The sequence below is a fragment of the Delphinus delphis genome, chromosome 15, assembly GCF_949987515.2.
Source record: "Delphinus delphis chromosome 15, mDelDel1.2, whole genome shotgun sequence".
NCBI classification, from domain to species: Eukaryota; Metazoa; Chordata; class Mammalia; order Artiodactyla; family Delphinidae; genus Delphinus; species Delphinus delphis.
This window is the reverse complement of record NC_082697.1, coordinates 49,297,144-49,309,689: the sequence shown is the minus strand read 5'-3', so window position 1 is coordinate 49,309,689 and position 12,546 is coordinate 49,297,144. Positions and strand designations below refer to the sequence as shown.

General features: G+C 66.0%; 2 protein-coding genes across 2 annotated transcripts; both read right to left on the bottom strand.

Annotated features, from left to right (window-relative positions):
* Window positions 1–185: 185 nt before the first annotated feature.
* NHLRC4 (NHL repeat containing 4) lies at window positions 186–587 on the bottom strand. Its single transcript, XM_060030982.1, has one exon. The coding sequence runs from the start codon at window positions 555–557 to the stop codon at window positions 186–188; it is 372 nt and encodes a 123-aa protein (XP_059886965.1). The 5' UTR covers window positions 558–587.
* Window positions 588–3,340: 2,753 nt separating this feature from the next.
* Window positions 3,341–5,321, bottom strand: PRR35 (proline rich 35). The gene is made up of 2 exons (XM_060032967.1): window positions 4,228–5,321; window positions 3,341–3,962 (listed from the first exon to the last, which is right to left on the bottom strand). The coding sequence occupies exons 1-2, from the start codon at window positions 5,319–5,321 to the stop codon at window positions 3,341–3,343; spliced, it is 1,716 nt and encodes a 571-aa protein (XP_059888950.1).
* Window positions 5,322–12,546: the final 7,225 nt, after the last annotated feature.

The window sequence follows — 12,546 nt, the reverse complement described above, 5'->3', positions numbered from 1 at the left end:
ACAGGAGGCCAGGCCCGGGCCCGACAGCAGTGCTCAGGAGTGTCAGCAAATGTACAAGGTCAGGAAGGCATGGCCAGCAGCCCTGGAGGACCCTGCAAACCCTGAACATTCCTCCTGTCGTGGTCCAAACTCCGGGGGCTGGACCCATGCACAGTGAGGGGCTGCTCCCGTTCAAGCCCACCGGATCAGGCGAATTCCAAGTAGGACTGGTACACTTTGATGTAGCCGTCCTCTGCATCCGCCACCATGAGCTGGCCCTGGGGCGCACAGGCCACACCCAGGGGCCACCTCAGCCCCTCGGACACCAGGCAGATGGGCGCCCTGGCCCAGGGGAACAGGGTCACCTGGTGCCGCTGCTCGTCCGCCACAATGACACTGCCCGCTGCGTCGGTGCACACGCCTGCTGGGCTGCCAAAGTGGTGCCCAGTCAGGTCCCCCAGGGAGCACAGGGGCTGGCGGGCACTGCCAAACAGCCACACGTCCCCAAACTCCTTGCTCACAGCCAGGCCCCCATCGGGCCCCAGACCCACCCAGCAGGGGCCCTCCAGGCCCAGCATGGAGGCGGGGGCCAGTGGCTCCAAGGCAGGGCCCAGTGTGAAGCTGTGCACAGCCCCGGGCACGTAGTTTGTCACCAAGAGGTGGTCAAGGGTGTCCACAGCTAGCCCCCTGGGGGCCAAGAACGTGCCCACTGTCACCCAGCGGCCTTGAGGGGCTCGGACGGTGTGCTGCAGCACACGGACAGCCCTGTGGACCAGGTCACTGATCACCACGAGCCCAGCAGCTGTCACAGCCACGTCCTCCGTCACGAAGGCCCTGGCCCCTGGCACAAGGCAGGGCAGGTGGCAGATGGAGTGTCCCTAGAGGTCCAGCACGTGGATGCAGGGTGCAGTCCCAGCCGTCAGGAAGAGCAGGCCATCTGGGGAGCAGTGCAGGCCCCAGCCCCTGCGGGCACTGGGATCCACCCAAGCAGCCGGGGCCACCAGGAGTGAGTGGGGTCTCCAGGCAGGTCCAGTGTGAGGCGTGGTCCCTGGGACGTGGCTGACCCGCTGGTGGGGGAGGCCCAGGAGGTCAGGGTAGGAGGCCAGAGAGCTGGCCGGTAGGCGGACATCACAGCCTCAGCCTCTCTGAGCCAGTCCTCCAACTGGGCCAAGTTTGGGGCTGCAAAAGAAACGACACCCCACCATGTGCCAAGCAGTGTGACAGTGGACCCCCTGCACACTTCCCGGCGGTGCTGGTTCCTCCTGTTTTACAAATTTGACTCTGTTCCACCAGGTCCCGACTTCCAGCCGTGCTTCTGGGCCCTATTTTCCCAGATGCGGTCCCTGAACACAATTCTGGGAGACACATGACCCAGGAGGGCTGCTGTGGGTTTTGTTCTGAGGCCGGAATGAGCTCAGGGGCGTCTAGGTGTCCGAGGTGGGGGGAGGGGTGACAGATGAGCAGTGTTTCTCAAACGCCTCCGCCCATAGAACCTTTTCTCCAGACAGGGAAAGTGGCCCTTGTTGGGGGCAGCCCAAGCCCCTGCCCATTGCCCCACACAGCCCTTGGAGACTTCCAACTCCTGAGGGGTGAAGCAGGAGTCCTTTCCTAGGCCTCTCTGGCTGTGGGGAGGGGTCTCCTACCTGGGGGGGCTCGTGCTCTGTTGTTGGAAACCAGAGCCTGAGGGGGTGGGAGGAGCCACCTGGCAGAGGAGGGGGGGAAGGGGGGAAGGGGGGCAGGGAGGCAGAGCTCTGGCTGGGCCACCTTTGAGCAGCACCCAAGGAAGCTCTAAGGAGTCCAATCACTCAGCTGCTGACCCCACCACGTACCTTCCAGTGCTGCCACATTCCTGCCTCGGGGCCTTTACTCTGGCCTCTGGGACATTCTTCACGCTGCCCCTGCACAGCTGGTTGCACTCACGGTCCTCTCAGCCCACCCTCCCCAGGGGGCCCAGGGCCTCCACCACCTGCTGTCTCAGGAGACAGCACCGCCTCAGTCCTCCAGCAGGACTGAAATCTCAGGACCTGGGGGAAGGGGCTGTGCCCCCAACCTGCTGGCTGGGTCACTCACCAGAGTCCAGGGCGGGGGCCTCCAGGGGCTGCATCTTGCACCCCCACAGACTAGACAGGTTGGGTCCTGTCTCTCTGATCCTGTTCCTGCACCAGCCTGCCAGCAGGGTCAGGCTTATGTCTGTCCATTGGGTGATAAGAAGTCGGGGTGCGGTAGCCAGGTAGGGGTGCTAACGGGAGGTCAAGGTGGGGTGGGTCTCCCTCAGACTCAGGACCTGGGGATTCTCCAGACACCGCCTGACTCAGCCCACAGCCCCTCCAGGAAGCCCCTGGAAGGTGGGGGTCAGCCGTGTCTGTGACCCACAGCACTCCCTACCTGACCGCCTGCACCCCAGCTCTGGACACTGCGGAGGGGCGGGCGGCGATGCTATCTGCTACCGGTGCGGTTAATGGGGCGGCCGCAGGTCCTGATCCGACTGGCCCCAGCCCGGCTGGCCCAGCGTGGGGAGCCAGGCACAGGCAGGAACTGCCCTCCCTGGGGCCATTGCTGGGTGGGCGTGGAGGTGCGGCCAGCTCCCAGGAACAGAAGTGATTCGCTGGGTCCGAGGGTCCCCGGGCACCCCTCCCCGCCTGCCCCCCACCCCCCACCCCCGCCTGTGGGAAAAGCCAAGTCTGGTCGCGCTGGGAGGGAGGCAGCGAGCTGTGAAGGCCACCGATGCCTATCGTGGCTGCAGGGGCTGGCAGGGGCCCAGCGGAGGCCACGCTGGGCGAACAGCCCTGGGCCACAGAATGTGGGGGCACCGTTGAACCACAGAGGGAGCGGCCTCCTGCATGAATCTGACATTAGGCCTGTCCTGCCAGATGGGGGCTGAAGCATGTCCAGGGGTCCCTGCCCACAGCCCATGTGCAGAAACACAGGCCTGACCAGGGCTGAGACCGTGCACACCTACCTGCCTCCCCCCGCCCCACTCTGCCCCCCCCATAGAAAGCTCCCCACTCTCTCCCCAGACTCCGGCCCCCCAGGGAGGGCCCAGTCCACAAGAGGAGGTCTGGACACTGCCCCCCTGACGCTCAGTCTGGGGACATCTCTGCAGAAGGTGACGCTAGACCAGCGAGGGATGAAGGAGGCCCAGACGGGGTGTGAAGGTGGTTTCCATTTTAATGTCCACAACTGTGATCACTAAAGAGCCATGACCCTCTGCTGTACTTGTGTGGCCCCAGAGACGGGTATGGCCATGGCGGGTGGGGTCTGTCCACGGGCATGCTGGGGCAGGTGTGGGGCCAGGCAGCAGGCATGGGGTTGGAGAAGGGCCCCTGTCTGTTAAGGACAGAGATGGCAGCAGGGGCTGTGGTCAGACCTCGGCACCCGTGGGGTTCTGCAGGCCAGGGACAGCCTCAGGGGGCCAGGAGCCCCCAGGCCCACCACGGGTGCCCCAGCTGCCAGGAAGGACAGGGTCCTCTGGGGCCTGGAGGGGAAGACCCGGTGGAGGGACACTGGAGTCAGCCTCACACTTGGTGGTGTGGCTGGACAGAGGCTGGGCTGCCAGCATGCCGGGTGGCTTGGGGGTCCCCCGGACCAGCATGGGGCCCAGCTCCGGCTGCCCCCAGAGCCCTGGGGGCACCTCATGCCCCTTGGTGGGTGCCCGTTTCACAGAGAGGTCGAGGGGAGTGTCAGGTGGCCGCACGGCCCGCTCCAGCGCCTGGTGGATGGTGAGCAGCTCCCGGCGGATCTTCCCCAGCTGCTCCCGCAGAGGCCGCGGGGCCAGGCCCCCAGCAGGCGCCAACTGGCCCAGGCGCTGTTCCACCCTGGCACAGTCACCAAGGGCCCGAGTCAGGTCCTCGCCCACGTGCCCAGGGCCCCCCAGCAACAGGCCCAGCGGTTGCTGGGGCAGGGGGGCCGCAGGACCAGGGCTCTCAAGGTCACTTAGCTCCTTGTCCTCAGGCCACAGCATCACGGAGGGGCCGGTCCTCAGGCTGGGGGGCAGAAGCCAGTCAGGAGGCTGTGCTGCGCACACAGTGCCCCACCCCCTTCACGCCCCTGTCCAGCCTGGCGCCCTGGCCTAGGGCCTCGGAACCCCAGAAGGAAGGACAGTTTGGCTCTCTGGTCTCAGTCTCCCCTCTGCGGCCTGAAGCCCCTATTCCTGGTGACTGAGCTCCAGCTGGGGGCCCAGCCACCCTCCCCCCCAGCCCTCTTCCCACGTCTCCTAACACCCCCACGACTGGGGCCCCTGACACCCACCTGCTCTGGGAACTGAATTTCATCCTGCTGCAGGGGTCCTGTGGGGCTTCTGGCCTGCCTCCCAGGGCCAGCTTCCTCTTGGGGTCGCTCTGGGCAGCCCGCTCCAGCCCCCCCTCCTTCCCCGGGTCCCTGAGAGCACCACGGGGCCAGGGCCCACCCAGCCCAGGCACTGGCAACTTCAGCAGCCCAGGGACCAGAGTCTCGGGGGGCCCTTTGGGGGGGGCGGAGGGCTTGGCAAGGGCAGTCTTGCCTGCCGGTAGCCCCAGGCTGTGCTCCAGGAGCAGGGGGTAGTACAGGCGAGGGACCAGGGCCGGGCGCTCTGGGGGCTGTGGGGCAGGGAAGGCAGTGGCCGGGGGCAGTAGGGGGCTGGCTGAGGCCAGGAAGGGCACGTGGGCGGCAGCGGCCAGGGAGGGCCCCAGGTAGGAAAAGAGGCCCGGGCCGAGAGGGTAGTTGACGCCCAGCAGGGACAGGTGGAGGCTCTGGGCCTCAGGGAACTCCCCGGGGGTGGGCGGGGGGTAGCAGGGGACACTGCTCTCAGGGCCCGTGGCAGGCACGTCCACCCCGGACGTGCTCCTCAGGCCCCCACCCCTCCCCGGCTTCCACGACTCGGCCAGGAGGCCACCGAGGCTTGCACCCTTCTGGGAGTCCCTGGCCTCAGGGAGCAGTGTCTCTGGGGACCCCTCGGCCCCTGGCCTGGGGCCCCCAACCCAGCGGCGCAGGGAGAGGACATCGGTGACCATGTGGTCGGGCGTGGCGGGAGCGTCCAGCGCTCCTTGGGGCCGGCCGCTGGGGTCCATGGGGTCCGAGGAATCCGCGGGGTGGCCTGGGGTGGGTGCACGTGGCCGGGACGCAGCCGATGCCCGGCGGCAGGCCCAGTCGGGGGAGTCCAGCAGGAGGGAGAGGGAGTCCTTACAGAGGCTGTACTTCATGTGGTTGTAGAGGTGGGACTTCTCCAGGCAGGTGAAAGGGCACTGGAAGCACTTGTAGTTGTAGGGTTTGCCCCAGGGCCGTGGGATATAGTGTGGCTTCTTAGGCTTCCTCGCCCGGGCCCGTGCCCCGGGGCCCAGGCGGCATGAGCCTGCCTCTCCGGACATGGCAGCTGCTAACGGGCAAGCCCCGGCCCCATGGCCACCTGCGGACAGGGCCTCGGTCATTGCCAGCCGCCCCGGCCGATGCCCCCTCCCCTCCGTCACAGCTCAAGGCTAAGCATCCAGGCACCGGCACCCGCCCCCTCCCCCTCCCTGGCCTCTGCCAGCAGAAGTGGCCTCCCTGCCTCACTCTCTGTAGGGTCAGCAGACACACGGCAGAAAAAATGCAGGATGCCCAGGTAAATGGGACTCGGGTAAACGGGAAATACTTTTTTAGTATAAGTATGACCTAGCCAATATTTGGAATGTGCACTAAAAAAATTATTTGTTGTTCATCCGAAATTAAAGCTTAAGTCCTGTACTTTATTGGTTGACCCTACACGCATCTCTCCCCTCAGGCCTGGCCAGTCCCCAGCAGGCCCATTTCTGGTGTGATTCCATCCACGCCCATCTCCCCCACACCAGCAGAGCCCGGGTCTCCGTCTACCCCACGGGCACTGGGTGAGTGACTGGAGGAAGCCAAGTATGACCAGACTCACTCCTGGGGACACGGCCCTTCCTTGTCTTAACCCCTCCAGAGACTTTCCTGCCCGCGGGAAAGCCAGGATAAGAGCCGTGAGATGAGAAACCAGCAGAGGTTCTGAGCGCCTGTTTACACAGTGTCCCTGCTCTGCAGGGCGTCGGGTGGGCACTGTGGTCTCTGAGGGGGCCAGCCTTGCATGGGCCAGGCCAGGCTGGGGGGCGTGGATGTCCAGCATGGCCTCACGGCACAGCCACCTGCTCAGCCTGGCTCCATCTGGGTGGCTGCCGGCAGGTCGGCAGCCGAGCCTGCAGCGGCCGAGCTTGGCCAAGACCCTCCTCTCCCCATGCCCCCGCACGCTTGCTCAGAAGCCGCTCTGCACTCCATCTGGGCTGCCACCTGGGCTGTCCACCGCCCCAGTGTGCGCCTCAGCCGGGTGCTCAGCGAGTGTGTGCACACAAGCGTACAGCTCCCGCTGAGCCCTCCTCACTCAGCGCCTGGAGGGACCACCTCTGCACGGCTGGGCTGACTCGGAACAGAGAGCAGGGCGGCCACCAAAATGCAAGGGGCCCAGGCACACGAGGCTCACACTCCACTCAGAGTGGACGGGGTCACTGTACACATGAATGCACTCGGCACGGCCGGGGTGTGAACAGGCACAGGGCGCATGCACACACACACACACGCACACCTGAGGACACACAGGGTCACAGTCACTCACGGATGTAGACACATGTACACTTGCCCTGCTCCCGGGGTTCAGGGACGGCCAGGGCACTGAGCAGGGCAGGGCTGGGGTAGCTGGGCAGCCTTTGGGAGCAGGCCGTCCTCCCCACTGGCCTTCGGGCTCTGTACATGGCAGGCAGTCATGTCTGCTGCCCCCAAACACTGGATGGGCACCCCCATTATGGAAACAGCCACAGGGGTGGCGAGGGCTGCCTGTCCAGATGGGCCCTGTGGAGGTGGGGTTGGCATGGCCATGGCTAGAGTGTGGAGGGCAGGGTGAGCAGAGGCTAAGTGACTAGCTTGTGCAGGGATGTCCACATCGGGGAGGGGACAGGGCTCCAAGAGGAGTGCATGGTTGGGAGGAGGCGGCTGTGCCCAGGAGAGGAACTGGGGCTCCCTTAGGGGCTGCAGACACTCCCTGGACTTGGTGGTGGGTGCAGAGGCAGGCCCCATCCCTGCCCCCCACCCCCCCAAGATACAGATGACAAATGGGTGTGTGTGCTCTGGAGATGGAGGCGGCTGTGCTGGGGCCATCGATCACCCAGCCCTGGGAGCCACACAGCTGTGCTGCCTCGTGCCACCACCCACCCCACTTCCCAGCCAGACCCCTGAACTGGGGGGGCTCCTCCTAGGCCTCTGGACTAAGGGGGCGAGGGGCCCCTCCTGTGCTCCCGCTTCAGATCAGTCACCTGGCTTGGGGTGGGGGGGGCTTGGTTGGGAGCCATCTCAGCACCTGCTGACCCCACAGGGGCCCAGAGAACACCTGGCACCTGCCCAGCGTGCTTGTGCACAAGCAGAAGACACCCCCAGACAGCAGCACACACCCCCAAAGGCACATTCATTCGCACATGTGTCCCAACCCGTGACTGGGTGCGTGTGCCCAGGGCGGCCTGCACCCGCAGTGTGCCTGTGCATACACCTGGTCCCACTAACCTTTCCCTGTCTGGGGCAGAACTGGTGGCAGGCCAGGCGCAGGAGGCCTCACCCCAGGGTGGGAGAGGGGGCACCCAGTGCTTGGAGCCACCACCAGCCACCAGGGGATTGATTATAGCTCACCCATCCCGGCTGGCGCCCTTGGGACTTGGGAGCACCCCACAGGGCGTGGTGCAGAGGAAGTGACCAGGCTCCTCCTCGGCTGAAGTCGAGACCCCAACTCCCTCCCCCCTTCCCTCCACAGCCGAGCCCGGAGGGCGCCCTCCTACAAGGATGGGGCTGCTGCGCCCTGATGGTCCCGGTGCGCCGAGCCTGGACGCCGCTAAGTGGGGGACGTGGGGACTGGGGTTGCCCCGCCCGCGCCCCGACAAGCTTGGCGTCCCGCCACCCCGGCGCCCCTCACGCCCTGCCGGGCCCCGCGCAGCCCCCAAACTTCCGACCCGCCGCCGCCCCGTGCCCGCCGTACCTGCGCCCCGGACGGAGCAGAACCTGCGGCGCCCCGATAAGTCAGCGCGTGGCCCCGGGACCCCGCGGGAACTTCCCGCCCCGCCCGGCGCCCCTCCCCGCCTGGCGCCTGCCGCGACCCCGCACCCCGCGGGACCCGCACAAGCTCTCGGGGCGCAACTCGGACTCCGGCCTGGGAAACTGAGGAGCGGCCCCCACGCGGTCTGCGGTCACTCACTAGGCAGCGAGTCCCCGAAGCCTCCGCCACGGACCGCGTCCCCCCGACGCCGACTCGCACCTACAGAAGTTGGCGGCGGGAGCGGCCGCCCGTGCGCCACGGCGCCGGGCTCCGGGGGGCGCAGCGACCTCCGACCCGGGCTCGCGGTGGGGGTGGGGGCGCGAGCGCCGGAAGCGGTCTCCCACCGGCCACCTCAGGTGCACCCCCCCCCCGTCTCTCCCACTTCCCTGCCCACAGTCGCCCCCTCCGCGCACTCACCGGCCTCGCGCGCCCGGGACCCGCTCAGCAGTCTCCGCCGCGCCGACAACTCCTGGATGGAGCCGTGGCCGGTGACACCAGTGGCGCCACCAGAGCAGGGCAGGGACGGGTAGCGTCGCGGCGGAGCCGAGAGTGGAGACGCAGGTGTGCTGCCGAATGAGGGGCTCCTGGCACCGTCCCCGCCCCCGTCGCCTGCAGGCTGCCGCGGGGGTGCGCAGAGGCAGCCAGGTCTCCCGGGGTCCCCGCAGCAGTGTGATGGGGTGTCAGCGGCCGAGGACGCAGGGAGTGGGGCCGTCAGCACTCATCCGTCAGGGCAGGGCTCTGGCCCCTGACAGCCCCTCCGCCTGAGCCAGGGCCTCTGGGCTGAGCCCCGGGACAGGGGGACCTTGGAGAACAGAGCCAGCCTGGGGAGGGCTGCAGCCCAGCCCGAGAGGGGACAGAACTTAGCTCGGGGAGGGCTGCAGCAGAGAGCCGGCAGCAGAGCCCAGCACACACGGTGGAGCAAGCCTCCTTTTCTGGCCAAGACTTGCCTGCAGTACCCTTCCCTCTTCTCCAAACAGGAGGCTGAATGGGTCTGCACCCCCAAACCTCTGTCCTGCCCACTGACAGCCACCGGCTCAGAAAGAGGGTCACATGCACTCACTCCCCCTTTCTAGAAGCATCACCCCCCAGCCCCTACTCCTCACTCCCCTGGCAGGTACCCAAGGAGGGCTGCATCTGCCTGCTGTTGGCAGGACTCCTCTCCACTGGCTGTCCCTCCTGGGAGGACCCGGGTGAATGAGGCGGGGCCTGGGAAAGGGCCCACCAGAAAACTCCCGCCCCTAATGTCCTCACGGCCAGAGCTGCTCCCAGCCCCACCTCCCAGGGTACTAGACTCCATGTTGATCCCCAAACTGTCCAGACTTAACAGGGAGCCCACTTCTCAGCTGGGTCCTAGCGGAAGTTCATCTGATCAGCCAGGACCATTCCAGAAGTGGACACAGATACTCAAGACAGGCCAGTCACGTTTCTCAAGAAATTTTTGCCTTTGTTCAGGGGAAGGTGACTTAACCCAGAGATGAGCAGTGTGCCATCTCAGGCATGGGGTGGGGTCTGCCGTCGGAGGGGTGTGTGCTGCCCCAGGCCCACTCTGTGGAGGCACAGAGGTCCCCGTGTCTACTTGGCCTTCCCTGTAGGCTCAGCTACAGGCTCCTGGGGTATCTCAAGCTCAGCTTGGGGGGCTGGGGTGCTTTGGAGAAAAAAGGAGTATCCAGTAGGGGTCTGTGGGATGGAGAACACTAGGTCCAGAGTCTAGTGCCTCCTGGGCCCTGTGAACCTGGCCTCAGTTTCCCCAGCTGTGCAGGAGGGTGAGAGGCTATGGCCCAGTTGTTGGGGCTCTGGTCAGCCACGACAGACATCTGTAAGGAGCAGGGTGCCATGTCCTGGGGGTACCCAGTGCAAGGACACTGATGTGAGGGTGACTGCTTAGTGCCACCTTCTCTGACACAACCTGGGGGACCCCATTTCTCCCCGTAAAGTCCACAGGGCAGAGCGGGGGCCTGGAAGACTGCTGTGGGTGGCAGAGCCCACCAGCCTTTTCCTTTCTGCCCGCCTGGCCTGGCCCAGCTGACCAGCTGACCGTGCAGGCAGCCCCAGGCCGGGAGACAGCTTGAGCGGTCGTCACGCCAGCAGCCCTGTGGAGAGTGGGGGCCGGGAGGCCTGCTCCTTCTGCACACAGACCCCACTCCGGACATACTCAGCCGGGCCCAGGCCCCTATCTTGGGCACTGCCCAGAGAGGGCAGGGGGCACAGGTCACCCTGAGCCAGTGGGGGTGGGGGTCTCAGGGACGGCTCTGTGCTTCCTGGCCCTGCACTGCTGACTCCTCTGAGGGTCTGGGGAGGCCATGCTGCCAGCACAGGGGGCGGGCAGGTTGGAGGGTGTTACCGTCCTCCAAGGGAAGGGAGGGGCCTCTCAGGGTGCGGAGGGGACAGCCCAGTGAAGCCAGGTGACCAAGGAGCACCGGAGAGGGGGGAGGAGGCCAGGCCTCACAGCATGTTGGGAAAAGCAGGAGTCCAGGGAGGGCAGCTCAGAAGAAGCCGTGGAGGCCGCCTCTGTGGATGGGCCTTTCCAGAAGTCTGGGTGGGAGGAGAGGTGTCGGCATCTCCAAGGGGCTCAGCACCTGAGAGGCACGACTGGGCTTCCAGGAGGGGTCTTGCCAGGGGTGCAGGTGGGCCCTGAACTTGCCCCAGGGGTCCCGAGAGCTTGGCCATGGCTGCAGCCTAATGGCCTGTACACGGGGGTGCGAGTCAGGTCAGCCCATCAGGTGCACTGACTGCCGGTCTGCAGCCAGGCGAGGCCGGACAGCAGTGCCAGCCCCTGTGCCCCTGTGCTGTCTGCCTGAGGCACTCCCAGGCACATCTGCTCCCTCACAGCTGGCACAGTGTGCCTGGGGCCTGTCCCACTTTCCACCAAGGAGTGGGGCGTGGTGGTAGGTCATGACCCACCCACTGGACCCCACCCTGCAACATGTTGGGGAAAGCTTGGGCGCAGGGAGGTGGCCCCTGCTCCCTGAGGCAGTGTCAGGGATCCCCGAGCTTTGGGGCTTGGTCCCCCATGTGACCTGAGCCCTGAAACCCCTGCCCAGGCTCCTTGGCATCAGTCCCCTTGTCCGCAGATTGGATGGTGGAAGACCTGGTCTCTGGGTGCTTCTGGCACCAGTGGGGTCCTAGGGAGCAGTCTTCTCTCCTCAGCTTGTCCTGGTGCAGGGTGGGGTGGGGACATGCAGCCCCTCTCTCTGCCCCCAGCCAGAGGCATTGTGGCCATTAACGTCCTCTGCCTCCTTGCCCAAGGCTGCCCGCCTGTCACCTCCATTAATGCTGGTACTTGTGCGCCAGGGGCACGTGGGCTGGACAGACAGTGGGTCCAGGGAAGGCAGGGGGACGGCGGTGCAGTGCCCAGGGCAGGTCTGTCTCCTCCCCTCAGTGTCCACACACGGCCTCACCAGGACAGGTGTCGGGGCTGGGCCAGCCTCTGCTTGCCCCGTGGGTAGAGGGACGGTGGTAGAGCCTCTAGGCAGGGTTTGGGAGCCCCTGGGAGGGGTCAGTGCCATGCAGGATGATGGCCACGGCTCATGTTCACCCTCTCGCTGATGAGCTCTGGGACACATGGCAGCCCCCAGAGTGTCTGAGGGCCCCTCCACAGGCCAGTGTGAGTTGTCCTTGGCACTTCCTTCTCCTTGCCCATCTGAGGTGGCCTCAGGGACCCACGGCTTGGTCCAAAGGGGCAGGGTTGGGACTTCCCTGGTGGTCCGGTGGTTAAGACTCTGAGCTCCCCACGCAGGGGGGCCCTGGTCAGGGAACTAGATCCTGCATGCTACAACTAAGACCCAGTGCAGCCACATAAACAATTTTTAAAAACCCAAAAAACCCACAGAGGGGCAGGGTCACACCTGAGGGCCCTGGGTGCCAGTCTGAGTCCAGTGAATCTGAGAGCACTGGGGAGCCACAGCAGGTTCACAGCAGGTCTGTGAGGGAGCAGCAGAGCCAGAGAGATGGTGCTGGGTGACTGACTGTGTGGAGAGGGCTGCAAGCAGGTTTGGGGAACTCCACTATAAACCTCTGAGGGGTGGGCAGTGTGGCCCATGGCGGGCACATGCAGGGCCCAGATATTCCCCAAGGAGTGTATGAGGGTGCTGCCCAAGCTGGTCCAGGGATGTGGGGTGGAGCGGGCCCCCCTGAGGGAAAGGGCATTGGCTGGGAGGCTCGGGGCACCGGGGACCCCAGGAGGCCTCTGGTCCCAAACCTGCTCACTGCACCCCTCCCCCAATTAGCTCCCTCCTCTGGAAGTCACCCCGGCCAGCGCTCCCTGCATGCTTGATTAGCCGGCCACCCTGGGGTGAGGTGGGGTGGGGTGGGATCTGATCCTCCATCTGCCTCAGGCCCTGGGATGGAGAGGCTCCTGGACGCTCTCTGGAGGCACCAAGAGAGGCTGCAGCGGGAGTGAGCTCTCCGCTATGAGAGGCATGCCAGCTGGGGCAGGGGCCTTTCCAATCACTGAGGGAGCAGCCTGGCCAGGCGAGTGGGAGGAATGGCTCAGGCCGCGGAGCCCCAACCTAGAGCCCCCACCCAGCTTC

Coding starts and splice junctions, on each gene's coding strand:
- PRR35 (XM_060032967.1), bottom strand. CDS start 5,321: ATGTCCGGAGAGGCAGGCTCATGCCGCCTGGGCCCCGGGGCACGGGCC. Junction 3,963..4,227: donor AAATTCAGTTCCCAGAGCAG/GTGGGTGTCAGG, acceptor TCTGCCCCCCAG/CCTGAGGACCGGCCCCTCCG.
- NHLRC4 (XM_060030982.1), bottom strand. CDS start 557: ATGCTGGGCCTGGAGGGCCCCTGCTGGGTGGGTCTGGGGCCCGATGGG.